Source organism: Anas platyrhynchos, chromosome 15, assembly GCF_047663525.1.
Source record: "Anas platyrhynchos isolate ZD024472 breed Pekin duck chromosome 15, IASCAAS_PekinDuck_T2T, whole genome shotgun sequence".
Taxonomy (NCBI): domain Eukaryota; kingdom Metazoa; phylum Chordata; class Aves; order Anseriformes; family Anatidae; genus Anas; species Anas platyrhynchos.
This window is the reverse complement of record NC_092601.1, coordinates 15,403,912-15,417,574: the sequence shown is the minus strand read 5'-3', so window position 1 is coordinate 15,417,574 and position 13,663 is coordinate 15,403,912. Positions and strand designations below refer to the sequence as shown.

Sequence of the window (13,663 nt, the reverse complement as noted above, 5' to 3'; positions counted from 1 at the left end):
TGCATGTGGCTCGCTCTGCTAAAGACTTGCAGTATCTTAGTCATGTCAAACGTGCTCCAGATATCTCAGCACTTATCAACTAAATTTTTTTTCTTCTGTAAATCATTTGCCAGCTTACATGAACAACCGTTTGGCCTTTAGCAGGCTAAAATTAATTTGGAATTTTCCATGCAAGTTGTCCATGTGGTCGCACTTTGAATGCAATTTTATATAAATAGGCCAAATGAGATAGGACTGAATACTTTTGCTTAATACAAGCAGAAAGCATATCCATCATGAAGGTTGCCTTACCTTGTTTGACTTTAGGTGGTTTTCTTCCTGGGAAATAAATGAACTTTCCTTGCAGGTATCTAGTCTCATTAATTGAATGCAGGTGCTTCAAAGCTTGTACGACAGTCAGATTTGCATTGCTGCTTATAGAACCATAAAGACTGCAGACCAGAAGACAGGAATGTTTGTTCCCCTGCAGTTTTCAAAATCAGGAGTAAAATTGTCAAAGCTTCTGTCAGTTTCTAAAAGGTCAGTTCTCTTTGATCTGATTACTCTGCAGAACTCCTGTATGTCTCGTGTGTCAAACTCTTTGAGCTCATCTTCTGACTGTGAGGAGAAAGAGGAGACTGTGACATTCATCCAGTCCATTTTCAGGGCTCACTTAGCACGTGCTGTACTGCTTGAGGAGAGGTAAGTGACAAATAGACTTTTTTTTTTTTGCGATACGTAGAAGCAAAACTGTGCTTATTACAGGCAAGGAGTAATTTTTGAATGGGATTTTAGTGTGGGTTCCTTGGCAGAGAAAGAGAACAGGGCCATTGTTCAAACACACAAAAGAGCTTTCTCATGAGTAAAATGCTGTGGGTATGCAACTAAAGAGGTTTCTTGCTGCAGCAGTAATCTTCCTATATCTTGTTGCATGTTTGCTATAGAGATGAGGGAAAGCGGAGGAAAATAATTACTTTTTGGAGAAAAAAAATTATACACAGTTGCTATCGAACTCAGTGCTGCTACATTAGCTTAATTTAAATGAGTCTGAAGCTCTGACGCGTAAAAGTTAAGGATTATGTGGAATAGGAACAGGGAAGAGCTAGAATACAATCTTGTATTCAGTCTACTGGCTTAACTCAGGAAGAACATGGCAATTTGCTTACTACTTAGGTTTGTTGTGACTGCCTTGGAAAATACTTTTTCTCTTCAGGGTTTACTGCACCAGAAATTTTTAATATTCGTTCCTATGGTTACAAGGCGAGTTACATAGTTTTCACCTCACATGTGTGACCCAGTTCACTTCTTCAAAAGATGCACTTTTACCTCTTTGGTGCTAGTAACACAATAAACTTTTCTGTATGCATTCTGAAGACAAACTGCAATTCCTGTTCTGTACTATAGGCTATGCAATGTGTAATTTTGCAGACCCTTTGTGTCCAGTGCAACAAGTGAGAAAGCAGATTCTGCTGTCTACGTTACAGAGAAGAAACCAGTCTCAGCAGTACTCCAGAGAACTCCTCCAGTCATCATGTCACCTCTTGGTAATCTCATTTCCTTCTGTGTTCAAAAGTATGTGGGGTTTGAGTAAGTGCAGACATAATTTGACAGAGCGTCTGCACATACGCACACATTTACATGCATACTTGCACTCTGCATTTACTCTTTTAATTTGATAACATGTTCCTTGTACGGGCATATTTTCAAATGAAAGATTAAGTCTTTGACAACGTCAGTACCAGCTTCCTCGCAGTGCTTTGTCTGTTTGTCAAAACTGCAGATTGGATGATCTCTTTCTGTGGTCAATAGTAATTATTTAAGGAACGTGGTGTTCCTCTGTATTGCCTTTCTACTTCCGCTTCAATCCCCCACCCCCTGCCCTGTGGCTGTAATATGGTACTTTCCGTTGTCTACAGCTTGCAGCCCACAACATAAGTTGAATGAGTTTTCACCTTGCTGACTTGGTTTCTGATGGGGACAGACATCTGGTAAAAATGAACCATTCTAGTCAGTCATTTGTATTTAGTCATGTTTTTCATCAGTCCTTAGTTGCTGTATTAAGGGGAAAATTGGAGTTGTAGGTAGCCCTGCCAGCTAGCACTGCTGTGGTATAAACTGGGAAAATGTCTTTGTCTTTTATGGCTGATATTCAGTTTTTCCTTCTTGAATTTTGCTTGCTGCTTCTGAGAAAATGGAGTTAAAGCCAAAGAGGCTTCTAAGAGGATGTTAGAAGTACTGAGCAGGAAAAGCAAAACAATGATGTAGATAATACAAGCTTAGACATGCAGCTTCAAAGGAGTTAAAAACAAGCTGAAGAAAGCTGGTAAATAAAATAATAAAATAAAAATATCCTGAGCAGGATATTTTAGGTTTTGTGGACCAGTTGGAGAAAAAGCAACTTTGAGGGTGACCTGAAAAACATCAGTTTGTTGTTGTCAGTGAAAAGCTGACAGTCCCTGCAGACTTGTGCAGAAACAGAGCATGCCGTAAGCAGCTCAGGCTGTTCCTCTAAGATACGAGATGGGGAATAAGCCAGATTTACAAGGGCTGCAAATACAGAGATTACCCTTCAGTGAAGGAGAATGTTTGTAAGAAAGCTCATTGTATTCCATATTCAGAAGCACCTTCTACTACTTTGTGAAGGAGTCCCTAAGACTTGCTTCTGAAGATGTTACAGAGTAACTTTTAGTTATGTCTGGTAACAGTATCCAGAAAAGAATCCTGGCAGCTTCCTGTTTCGCTTGGGCTCTACTGCAGTAGTCTTTGTTGGTACACTCAGTCTAAACTCAGAGTAAATCAATTGTGAAATTCTGCCCAAAGAGAAAAAATTTTTTTTAAATGAAAAAAATAGACTTAAAAAAAAAAAGCTTTGTGCCTCTGAAGAAGTATTTCTAAGACCTAGAGAAAGTGCTGTAAAATGAGGCTAGTCTGGTAGGTGCAGTAGTCTGACCATTAGAATAGTACTGATAGGGAGGGCACTGTCACTACCTACCTGTGAAGTCTCCAAAGGTGATTGTAGGTGATGATGACAATAAAATGATGAGTGAAGAAATTCTGGAAGAACTGATGCAGAGAAGAATTTCACTTAACTAGAAAGTAATGTTTCTTTTCTTCTGTGGGTTGAGGTCAATGTAACAGTCTCCTGCATTCCTTGTTTTCATTCACAGACTCTGTCTGTCACCCTTTTTCTATTTCTGGGCTTGTTGTGCTTTCTTTATTCCACATTACAGTTGCTGTGTATGCCTCTTCCATACCAGCAGGTTTTTTCTTTGTCAGAAACCTCTCATTTCATTATGAAGCCCATGGCATGTTTGTTCTTCCCAAGTAAGATTTTCTGTGTGCCCTCTGTTGTCTTTTCTATTCCAGTGTCAAACTCTCAGCGTATGGCCTCAAGTGTGTTTACTTTTTGTACTGCAGGTCATCTTGATTTATTTTCCTTTTGTCTGGGAGATAGTCTTTTTCAGAGAACTGATATTTGAAGCTGAAAAATAGGTGAAGTTGAGGAGAAGATATTGTCCTAGCAGGTATTAATAGCTGTAATCATTAAGTTCACAGATCTCTTGTAGAGGGGATAGAAGCCGCTGTTCCTGCTCATCAGATGTAAGGGGCCTCATGTATCTGACTTCTCCCTCTGATTATCCAGTTCTTACTGGAATCATTAGGATTCTGTTTATTCCATAAACATTTCTTCAAATTGGAATTGAGTTGCATAGAACCAATAGAACTCACTGTCTTTAAGGCAGTACAGCATGTGAACAATATTTGTGGTATTTTATAGATATAAGAATGAAAGACATTGTCACTCACAGCTTTCATCTTATTTCTCACTGTTTTCCCTTTTCTCTATCTATGCTTGACTGAACTTTTCATTATGAACTTCCTGCTTAAGCTTCCTTGGGTCAACTTTTCCTTTTCTGGCCTTCTAATAAATATTTATTTTTATGGCCTGAGATAGTTTCAGTATCAAATTGCTTCACTTTTTGACGTGTAACCACTTGCAAAGATTAAAAGACAATAAGACAAATCATGCGTGGTCAGGATGTCAACTTACCACTTGGTATGCATGTTCTTTCGTTAAAGAGGAAAGGGTAATAGTTGCAAGCGGAAAAAGATAGATGAGAGCTATTCATAACTGTAAGCAATTCTGGAAACTTGATGGCTCAGAGAACATTATGCTTCCCACAAGGGCTTGTTTTTATCAGCGTTGTTTATTGATGTCCTTGTTTCCTTTTGCAATTATTTCAGCCAGGTCTTCTGAGAAGCAATCACAGCCCACTCTCTCTCTGTCTGTGGATGAAGCTCACTCAGATGATTCAGATGATATTGTCATCGTTTCTCCATTGTTACGGATGAAGAAGAACTCCACCCACTTTTGTAACGGGCCCCGATGATCTTGAATTATTTGATTCACAAACAAAAATATTTCTACAAAGGTAAAGCATAGCAAAGAGGAAAAGGAGGAGTATTAGCCTGCAGTTGTCATTATTTCAGATGTAAATGAATAATTGTTTGATATGTCTGACTACATGGCTAAAAGCCTCTGACTGTCCATTATGCTTATCCTTCTGGTATGGAGAGTTTGAATTTTAAAAAAGACTAAAACAAAACAATGTTTTCTCTCACAGATTCAAATATCAATTTTAAATGAAAGCAATAGAGACTTAAAATATTTCATGTCAAACAAAGTCTTGTTTCAGGTTGGCTGAAATACTTTGTTTAATCAGAAAGTGAAAAATAACTTGGCTCCGTTTTTCAGCTTGTGTATGTGAAGGGGAACGGCTTGTATGTGCTACAAGGTCCTCTCTATTTAAAATTTTTATAGTGTCATATTGTAATATGGTGTTTTTTTTCTTTTTACACTAAACATTTAAAGTCTATGCAGACCAATAAAGGCTTCAAGGAAATCAATTCTGTGTCATAGGGCTACTCTAGGCCTACTGTGGCTGCATGGTTTCCTTTATTTATTGCTTTTTCCAAACGTGCTAGCTATAATATGTATAGCACTTTTGTATTTGAAATGTCTAATCATGTAATCACTTTTTTTTATATTTGTCAGAGAAGGGTGTAATAGCAGGAGTGTTCTATGAAGGATGCCCTTGTGACTGCTTTTTCTGCTCACATATCAGTGAGTGGAGTGGAGTATGCAGGGTCATCTCTAAGAAGTGCAAACATTTGACAGAGAAGATATAGAATCATAGAATCATAGAATATCCTGAGTTGGAAGGGACCCTTAAGGATCATCAAGTCCAACTCTTGACACCGCACAGGTCTACCCAAAAGTTCAGACCATGTGACTAAGTGCACAGTCCAATCTCTTCTTAAATTCAGTCAGGCTCGGTGCAGTGACCACTTCCCTGGGGAGCCTGTTCCAGTGTGCATATGTTGCTTTATGTTCTGTTTTAGCTTACATCACTTGACTGAAACTTTGACTAACTAGATTGCTCATATGTTGAGTACTAAGAGATTTTAAGTCCAATTTTGCTCTGCTGTTGATCTCTCTTCTCAGCACTGCATTTGTGTGCGTGCACATCAGCAGTATATGCTGCAAGTGCACCGTGAGACCAGTTACAGGCTGGGAGAGGGGTCACAAGGGACAGCCATCTTCTGTCATCAGGTAGAGCTATGAGGCTTACTGCTGGAAAGCCTGAGCACTACCCACTCTGTTCTGAGGGATGTAGATTGGGATGAGCAACATATTCAGACCCATGTAGCTTGAACAGAAGCAGAAGGTTGGCTTATAATAGATAATGAGACTACATCCAGAACAAACACTATTTGACAATGTCTTTAGCAGGCTTCATGAAAGGACCAGTGACATAATGGACTGTGGACAATATGATCAGAGGAGTCTTTCCAAATCTTTTACACAAACTGTACCTCTTCTTGCTGGAAGGAGGAGCTTTTAGTCCAGACTATTGTTCCAATACCTTCAAAGGCATGAAAATGCCTTTGTATGAAAGGTGAACTGGGTAAATCATGTGATATTTACTGGAAGTAGAATTTCATTTTGCAAACAGCAAAGTTTTTTTAGAGACCCTAATGGTTCTTTGTCATCAAGGAATAATAAAGTCACCTGTAAACAGAAAGCATGCTTTTAAATAGAAGATTTTTATCACCTTTTCCCTCTTCTTTTTTTTAAATTAAAAATCAGTCACCGCTGTTTTGCAGAATACTAATAAGCCAGAGCTGTCTCAGTTCTCTGATTTCAATGAAGCACTATCTGAGCTTATCATAGTTCATGCCAATACTTGCAGCCAAAGGAAACTGGATGGCTGCAGCACAATGCAGCTGATTTCATTTAATCCCATCAGTGGAAATGCTGCCTTTGCTTTTTCCAAAGGCAGTTTTGGGAGCTCTCCATACCCAAAGCAGTCTGAAGAATGTCATTTATACTTGTGTTGGGTAAATTTTTCCTGCTGGTAGTTTGGTCACATGACTGTCATCTGCAGCAAGGATAAATATATATAAAATAAAAGGGATAAAATCCTCTCAGTAGAAGCTTAGACTGTTTCCCTCTTTTTCTGAAAGTCAGGTTATAAAAGAGTAATTTTGCTAAATAGAAGCAGAGCTGTATTGAGTTGCTTATGTATAATATTTCAAGTCTGTAACTGTGACTATGTCATGGATACCTCCAGAGAGAGTAACTAGAGCTGAGGACTCTGACACATCAAGGAGAAAGTATGTAGTGTACGTCAGGACCAAGACTGATACAAAATACCTACCTAACTGTTACCCTTTAGGGAAATACTTGGACAGAAAATATGATGAAGATGACATTTACTTTACTGTACCATAACAAAGAACAGATATGAAAGTATCAAGAAGATACAGAGTAGAAAGACTTCTGTTTTAACTGGGCATACAACTAGCAGTAGAGTAGCTGAGTTCCAGGATAAAAGAGAGAGTTGCTTGGTGTGACCCAAAGTCATAGACAGACAGAAGGGTGAAAAGGAGCAAACGCCTTCTGAGGTTAATGAAAATGTCTTTAGAGCTTCCTAAATTCAATTCAATCTGACAACCATTAAAAACAAATAAATCTGATACCTAATTGGGCAGGCTTCAAACACATAACTTTGTTTGAAAGATAACTATATGCTCACAGGGTATAGAAAGTTTGGTTTAGTACACTAGAAAGAGAAACCTCTGCAGCATTAATAGCCTTTAATGTTTTTTCATTATATGCTGTAATGGAATGTGTTGAAAGGAGTATTAATTGACACTGTAGGTTTCATTCTGTGGCTGTCTGAATGCCAGCCGTTGTAAATCTGGGGAGAGGTATGGAGCAATGAAGGAAGAAAAAATTAATTTCAGAGGAAATGGCATTTTTCTTTTCTTTGACTCAACAGAAAGCTGAGGACAGTAAAAATCTGTGTGGCTGAAACCAGCCAGGATATAGACCCTATAAAAACACTCAGCTTCATTTTAAAACAAACAAACAAAAAATGTTTTCTGTACAAGGTACTGGTAACCTTGTAGGGCCATCAAGGTCCTGAATTAAAATGAAATTCCGCTGTAAGCTACCTAATAGCACACTTTCCATCCTGCTGATACACAAGTTCTGTATGGGATAATGCTGCCTACTTGAAACCTTTTGCTGTTTACCTACTGTTTAGTTAGGAATCATGTGAATTTAGAGATCTGACTTTTATGGGATGTGATCTCTCTTGATCTCTTTCTGTCCTTAAGTGCCTATGCCTGTAAATTTTTATTGCACCATCAAGACCTGAAAAATATAACGTTTCCTACGTAGCTATACAAATAATCCCTACACAGGCAACTTTTTATGCAGTTGTAATGAACTAGTATCAATTTTGGTGTATATATAAGAAAGCCATTGATTTTTATGATCATTTTAATAATTAGAACTGTGCAAATCTTGTATGTAAGTTACTTTGGGATTTTTAAAATGTTGAAATAATTGCAGTGTATTTTCTCCTGACTATTGAACTTTCAAATTAAGTTCAAGCTTGTAAATTAATTGTTCATGCATTCCTGCTGCAGTTGCTGTGCTTGTATTGCTACTCCAGCCTCTGCTGCTTGTTCCTGTGTTTTCACTTTGCACCTAGGCTGACCTTTTTCCTCAGGCTGTTTTGCTGAGCCAGTCCTGAGTAAGTCCAGTCTCCTCCATTCTGCAAGACAGGTAATGAGGCTGGTAAAAAGTTAACTCTTAAACACGTAGGGTGTGAATTTCCTCTTAATATAAGTTTAAAGTCCTCCCATCGGTAGGGTGAACAATGCTCTTGACCAAATCCTAGTGCAATTGCCAGCAGTGATGGGCTCTTGCTTTCAGTCTTGATTTCTGGTAGTTGATTCGAGAGGAAATCTGTCACGTGTTTCTAAAACTAAAAGCCATACTATTGCCTCAAATATGTGTGGCTTTGTGCAGAGTACAGCAAGTTTCATTTATGTCTATTGTGCTGCTTGCTTGCTGGTTGTAACAGTCATAGCAACCAGTTATTAAACCAGTGAAATGTGAGTAATAAAATAATTAAAAAAACCTGTGATGATTGTTCCAATTAATCTGCCAGGGGGAGTGGAGGGCAAACAGATGTGCATAAGGCGCATTGGCTGTTGCTTACATGTGGCCTTTAGCATTCATTCTGTCCTCACTGTGCTTGAAGGAATAGCCTTGAACAGCAAGTGTTGCTATGTTCTTGTTAACTAAACTCTGTTGTATTCCACTGATTAAGTTGTACCCTGCTCCTCTTGCCCTTTCCACTGTCTGGCTGTCCTAATGACTTTTTTAAACTCTGAGAGCATATGTATTCTACATCTGTTCTGATCTCCAGGAAAGTGTTCATGTTGTTCCCCACACTGGGGCTCTGTATAAACAAAACTTCCTCCCTCAAGATGTTGCTCAGATTGTAACAGCTCCCCTACTAGTTGGTAGATTTCTTGCCAGCGTGCCTCAGAAGACACTTCACACTGGGTGTCACATAAGCCCCTTTAGGGCTTCTATTCTTGATAGTATGAACAGATGTGTCATAAAAACTTGATGCCCAAAATGATCTGAAAAGAACCAGGAGGGACATCGTGCCTGTTGTAAGGGGCTGTATTATCTCTCTTCCTATCAGCCAGATCATACCACACCTGAGTCTTGCTCTTCTGCCCCACCTTGGTTTATCAGTTCTGCAGAATGATCTTCTGTTTCAGTAATGCAGTGGAGCTTGCAAGTCTTTCCTGTAATATAAGTTTAGAAATAATATACTGTAAGATCTGCCACTTGATTACAGTGCAGCTGTAAAAAAAAAAAAAAAAAAAAAAAAAAACAACAACAAAAAACCCTGCTTAAATGGCCTCTAGTTGTCTGCATAGAGAATTAGAATAGCATTAAATAAACTGGAGGATTGACCATGAATGCTTGCAATTCAAATTCTAACGTCCTGTACAAACATTAGTTTAGCATTGTCGTTATCTAGCAATGATCCTTATTTATATCTCACACAAATTATGGCAAAGCCTATTTATCTAACCTGGAAATATTTCCTAAACAGGCTCTCTGTAATTTACATGGATTTGTCAGTTTCTTCCTCCTCTTGGCAGATACTTAATAGCCAGGTATGGCATTTCTATGCTAGTAAACCTTCATTATTATACAAAATGTACTAGAATGTTATGAAGAAATATCTTAAATAATTAAACAGAAACTGACTGACAAAACAAAGTGCAATTTGAGCTGTGTTATTCTTTCTTTTTTATATTCACTTACTTGCTAATTTGCTGAACTTACCAAACTGCACTGGGTCTCACTGTGATTAGAGAGAATTTGCCAAGTTCCTTTGTAATTGTTTCTTTGCAATTAACTAAATAATAGAATGTTCTGTGTGTAGCTCTCTGGGGAAAGGAAAGGAGCGGGCAGGTGCAATAGGATTTCCACATCTTCCACCCATTTCCCTCAATCTCACAAACTATAAAAAGGCCAGTAGAACATGAGAGAAAGGGAGTATTGCCTCAGGACTGGAAATGACAGAATTAACCTTTTCATACGATTTCTTTGAGTTTGCTTAAAGCTTTTTATGTTGGCTCTGGTTGTGGCTATTCTTTGTTTAAACCCAAAAGTCCCTAGGAGGACTTCAGAGGAAAGTAATGAAGATCCAAATGTACATTCCCTTCTCCACTCTGGGGAAATACCTCAAGCGGGGAGGAGAACTCAGCTGGGAAGAGCCCTGGCAGCGTGGCTTTCCTGGGAAGAGCGAAGGCTGTGGACTGAGCTGTCAAGGGGGCAGTGAAATCTGAGGGGGGCTGCAGAGCAGCCCTGTCTTTATTTCCTTTGACTTTCCATAGAAAAAATACAGAGGAAGCCCTGGGAAGGGAGGAAGGGTAATCTTGATCGAGGCACAGTCTAGCTCAGTGGGAAGGAAGCATGACTTGATGTAAGGGCAGAGCTTACGGAGCAGCAGAGGCAAGCAGGGCTGAGGTGGTGTTTAACAGTGGCAGCTGAGTGCTGAGACACGTTTGTCTCGCTGACCTCCCTCTGACTGCCCGTAATTTAGCCCCTAGTCTCGAGAGGGTAACTCATCCATCTGCTGGCACTTGAAATTCAAACTTTTTTTTTAAATCTGCATTGTTGGTTAAAACCTTTCATAACACATATTAGGTCTGACAGTCAGGGGAAGACTCCTCGCTTCACGGTATATTAAAATCTGAATTATTTCATCTCATAGTGAATAAAAAGAGCCAGGGGTTTGGGATTACTGTTACAAAACGTGCTCTCATTGCACAAGTAGGAGTGTCTGAAGTCAGAGGGAAGCTTCTGAAGCATGGAAAAAGATAGATTTGCTAGTAATGTTTTCTCAGACTGCCTGATGGCCTCAAGGGGAGAGGGGTCAGCAGTGGTTGCCTTAATTTTGGAGGTTTAAACTATTCTTTCCATGTTCATTTTCTTTAATTTTGAGCACCTCATTTGCATATTTTGTCCAGTGATTCTCTAGCAAAGCCACTGTCAAAGCAAGTTAGCGAATGCTAATGTGGCTCTTAGGGTTACTTTTCAGCAGGATTGCCATCTAGCAAGCTGACATTTGCAGTTTGTTTTGGTTGATTGTAGAACTGCTTTCTATGCAAGGGTGATTTAGTGTTAGCTTTTATTCCTGGGATCTCAACAGCAGTGGCTTGTTTGTTCATTTTGGCAAAACAGAGAGCACCTATTTGTGTGGGGAGGGGAAAAGGCAGCTGTAATCTAAACATGAAAGCCTTGATAGCTGTTTTGTTGTCATGTAATCGAGAATTACCTGAACAGGATTGAGTGAGAGATGCTAGACATCTAAGAAATGCAAACACTGCTTCCTGATGTGGTACAATAGTATGAAGCACCCTTTCTACCATGAAAGTATGGCTAGAGCTAGATCCCATGGATTGTCTCATTCCTACTTTGCTGAACTTGTTTTCTTCTTTTTCTTATTTTCCCATATCATTATAAATAATAGTGGGGGAGAAATTAAAACTGTTGATGCCTCTGTTTCTCTCTAATCCCAAATCCTCATTCTACTATAATTTAATCCAGTTGTCTCTGCAGCAAATGACCGTGAGAGAGGCATGCACACGAGCGCTGCAAAACCTGGTCCCTTTCCCATTTACCCCGCCCCCATACGGCGCCTCAGACTGCTGTGCTGATGGGCTGGTGCTTACACCCCCATTTAATAGTATCCAGCTTTTCCTGTGATTTGTTCCAAAACATTTTGTTCCGTTTGATTTATATCAGTGCTGTCAACTGAGATCTCTGTGTTGAGTGGCTGCTGCATCTGCTTCTATTCCATGTCCATCATATTGCTGACAAAGGTACTTGGGCTTGCAGCCTGGTGGGGTTTTTCTATCCAGAGGCCTGTGGCAGCAGTAACATCTGTAGGACAGATTCCAGCCCTGAGTGTTTTAGTGCCGAATTGCATAAACTCTGTGGCGTAAGTGGTTTACGCGGAGAGAGCCCTTGCTCGGAGTGAGGTCTCCCAGCTCCTTCTGTTAGAGTTGTTTGAACTGGAGGTGAAATATGTTAGATCATTGGGCTTTAAAGTAATTTATTCCCCATCCTTGTTGGCACGGTGAAAAAGGAGGGGGGAAAAAAGGGAAGAAAATAAAATTGGCTGCTGATCTCCTGTCCTTCTGCGAAGAAGTGAGAACTCTTCTTGCAGAAGGCTGGAGGGAGTTGAGGTCTTCTATCTCATACCCTTGTATATCTTGTACTTGTGCACATACTGCGTGGCTGTGAACTCTGACGTGTGTCTTAGTGCTATTTGTGAACGATAAGATTTCGTTTTAGCAATGTTGATAAAACTCATATGAAAATCTTGTCCTAGTCAAAAACTATTAAAGTTGATGTTATAGTTCAGAACATCAGCAGAAGTATGTTTATTTTATCCTTATATATTAAATAGCACCTTTTAGCTTTTTGGTGTCCTTATTTATAAAATGCATCTGTAAGAACAGTGTAGAGTGTAAACTCCTAGCTGCATCTAGGGAATGTAATAAAATTGTACTTGCAAAAGAGGCATCTCTATAATCTCTACTGACCTGCCACCAGTTAGGAGAAAAACAAGCAGTTAGTATTATCCTTTTTTTTTTTTTTTTTCTTTTATCATTTATTTCTTACAAATGGGATGCACAGCACTCCAGTATTTTGTATTTTTTCCTGGGTCATAAAAGTTTCTTGTTCTAATAGGGATACTTTAGATGAGAGTTTCTCAGACGTTGATACGTGAGATGTTTGCTTGAAGTCTGTTAGGAGGCTTTTTCCACTTTTCAAATCCAAGTTGCGTGAAGTGGTATTTACAATACATTGTTTTCAGATTTTCAAATCTGCAGGTGAATTGCGCTGCCTCAGAGCTGTGACGGGGAAAGTGTGGTTCACATAACCATGTGGAGAGAGCTGGGCTGCAGCACGTACTTACAGCAAGAACGAAAATATTGGATCATTTCCCTGTAAAAGAAAACAAATATTTTTATACCTTTCCGTCATAATAGGAACAATGCAATCTTTGTAACAAAGCAAATGAATTTGTGATTGCTGCTGCTTGCTGTTACTTTTTTTTTGTTGTTTTACAAAGCTCTCCTCAGGTTATCCAGAGTGTTTATTTACTTACTCGTTTCTGACACATCCCCCCAAGAGGGTGTGCACGTATTTTTTAACTTTAATACTGCGAATAGTTCTGTTCTGTTTGGAAAATATACGAACGTACTTTCTCGTCTGGTTGGTGTGTAGTCCTTGGGAAAGCCATAATGTCTGAAGGGCTCTGGGGAGAGCACAACGCCGGCACTGCTGTGTTGTGCACAACTCTGTTGTGTTGTGCAGGAAGCAACTGTTATCGCTCCCATACCTGGGTGTTGAATTCAGGGCTGATTTATGTGGTCATCCAGCCACCCTGCTCCCTCCACGTCCCGTGGAAGCTAATGAGGCAACGTAATTGGCTTTGGGTCAGCGGCTGGAAGAGGCCAAGCCTTTGTCTGAAGAGAGAATGGTGAAAACTAAAGGAGGCCGAGTGCCTAATGTCTGCGTGGACTGGGCATGCTTGGAACTGTCACAAAGAGCTTTTAGCCGCGGCTGTACCTCAAAAAAACTTGCCCTGATCTGGGGGGAAAAGCACAAACACAGGGAGCGAGCAGCGGGGGCCCCATACTCCCCTCAGCGCCCCCCAGGCTTGCGGGGGCCGGGGGCTCCGTGAGGGGCTGCGGGCAGAGCCGGGAGCTTCTGGGGGGG

The 13,663-nt window shown here is 39.9% G+C and overlaps 1 protein-coding gene across 4 annotated transcripts in view; it reads left to right on the top strand.

The window, feature by feature from the left end:
- Positions 1–13,150, top strand: part of IQCE (IQ motif containing E) — a 32,322-nt gene extending 19,172 nt beyond the window's left edge. For 3 of the 4 annotated variants that reach the window (XM_027468988.3, XM_038186858.2, XM_027468987.3), the window contains 3 exons: positions 551–681; positions 1,408–1,523; positions 4,225–13,150. In XM_027468988.3, coding sequence (XP_027324789.3) covers positions 551–681; positions 1,408–1,523; positions 4,225–4,370 — 393 coding nt within the window. In that variant the 3' untranslated portion in view covers positions 4,371–13,150. Of the gene's footprint in view, positions 1–550; positions 682–1,383; positions 1,524–4,224 lie in introns of those variants that run through there. The other variant, XM_027468989.3, reaches the window with a different exon arrangement.
- Positions 13,151–13,663: the final 513 nt, after the last annotated feature.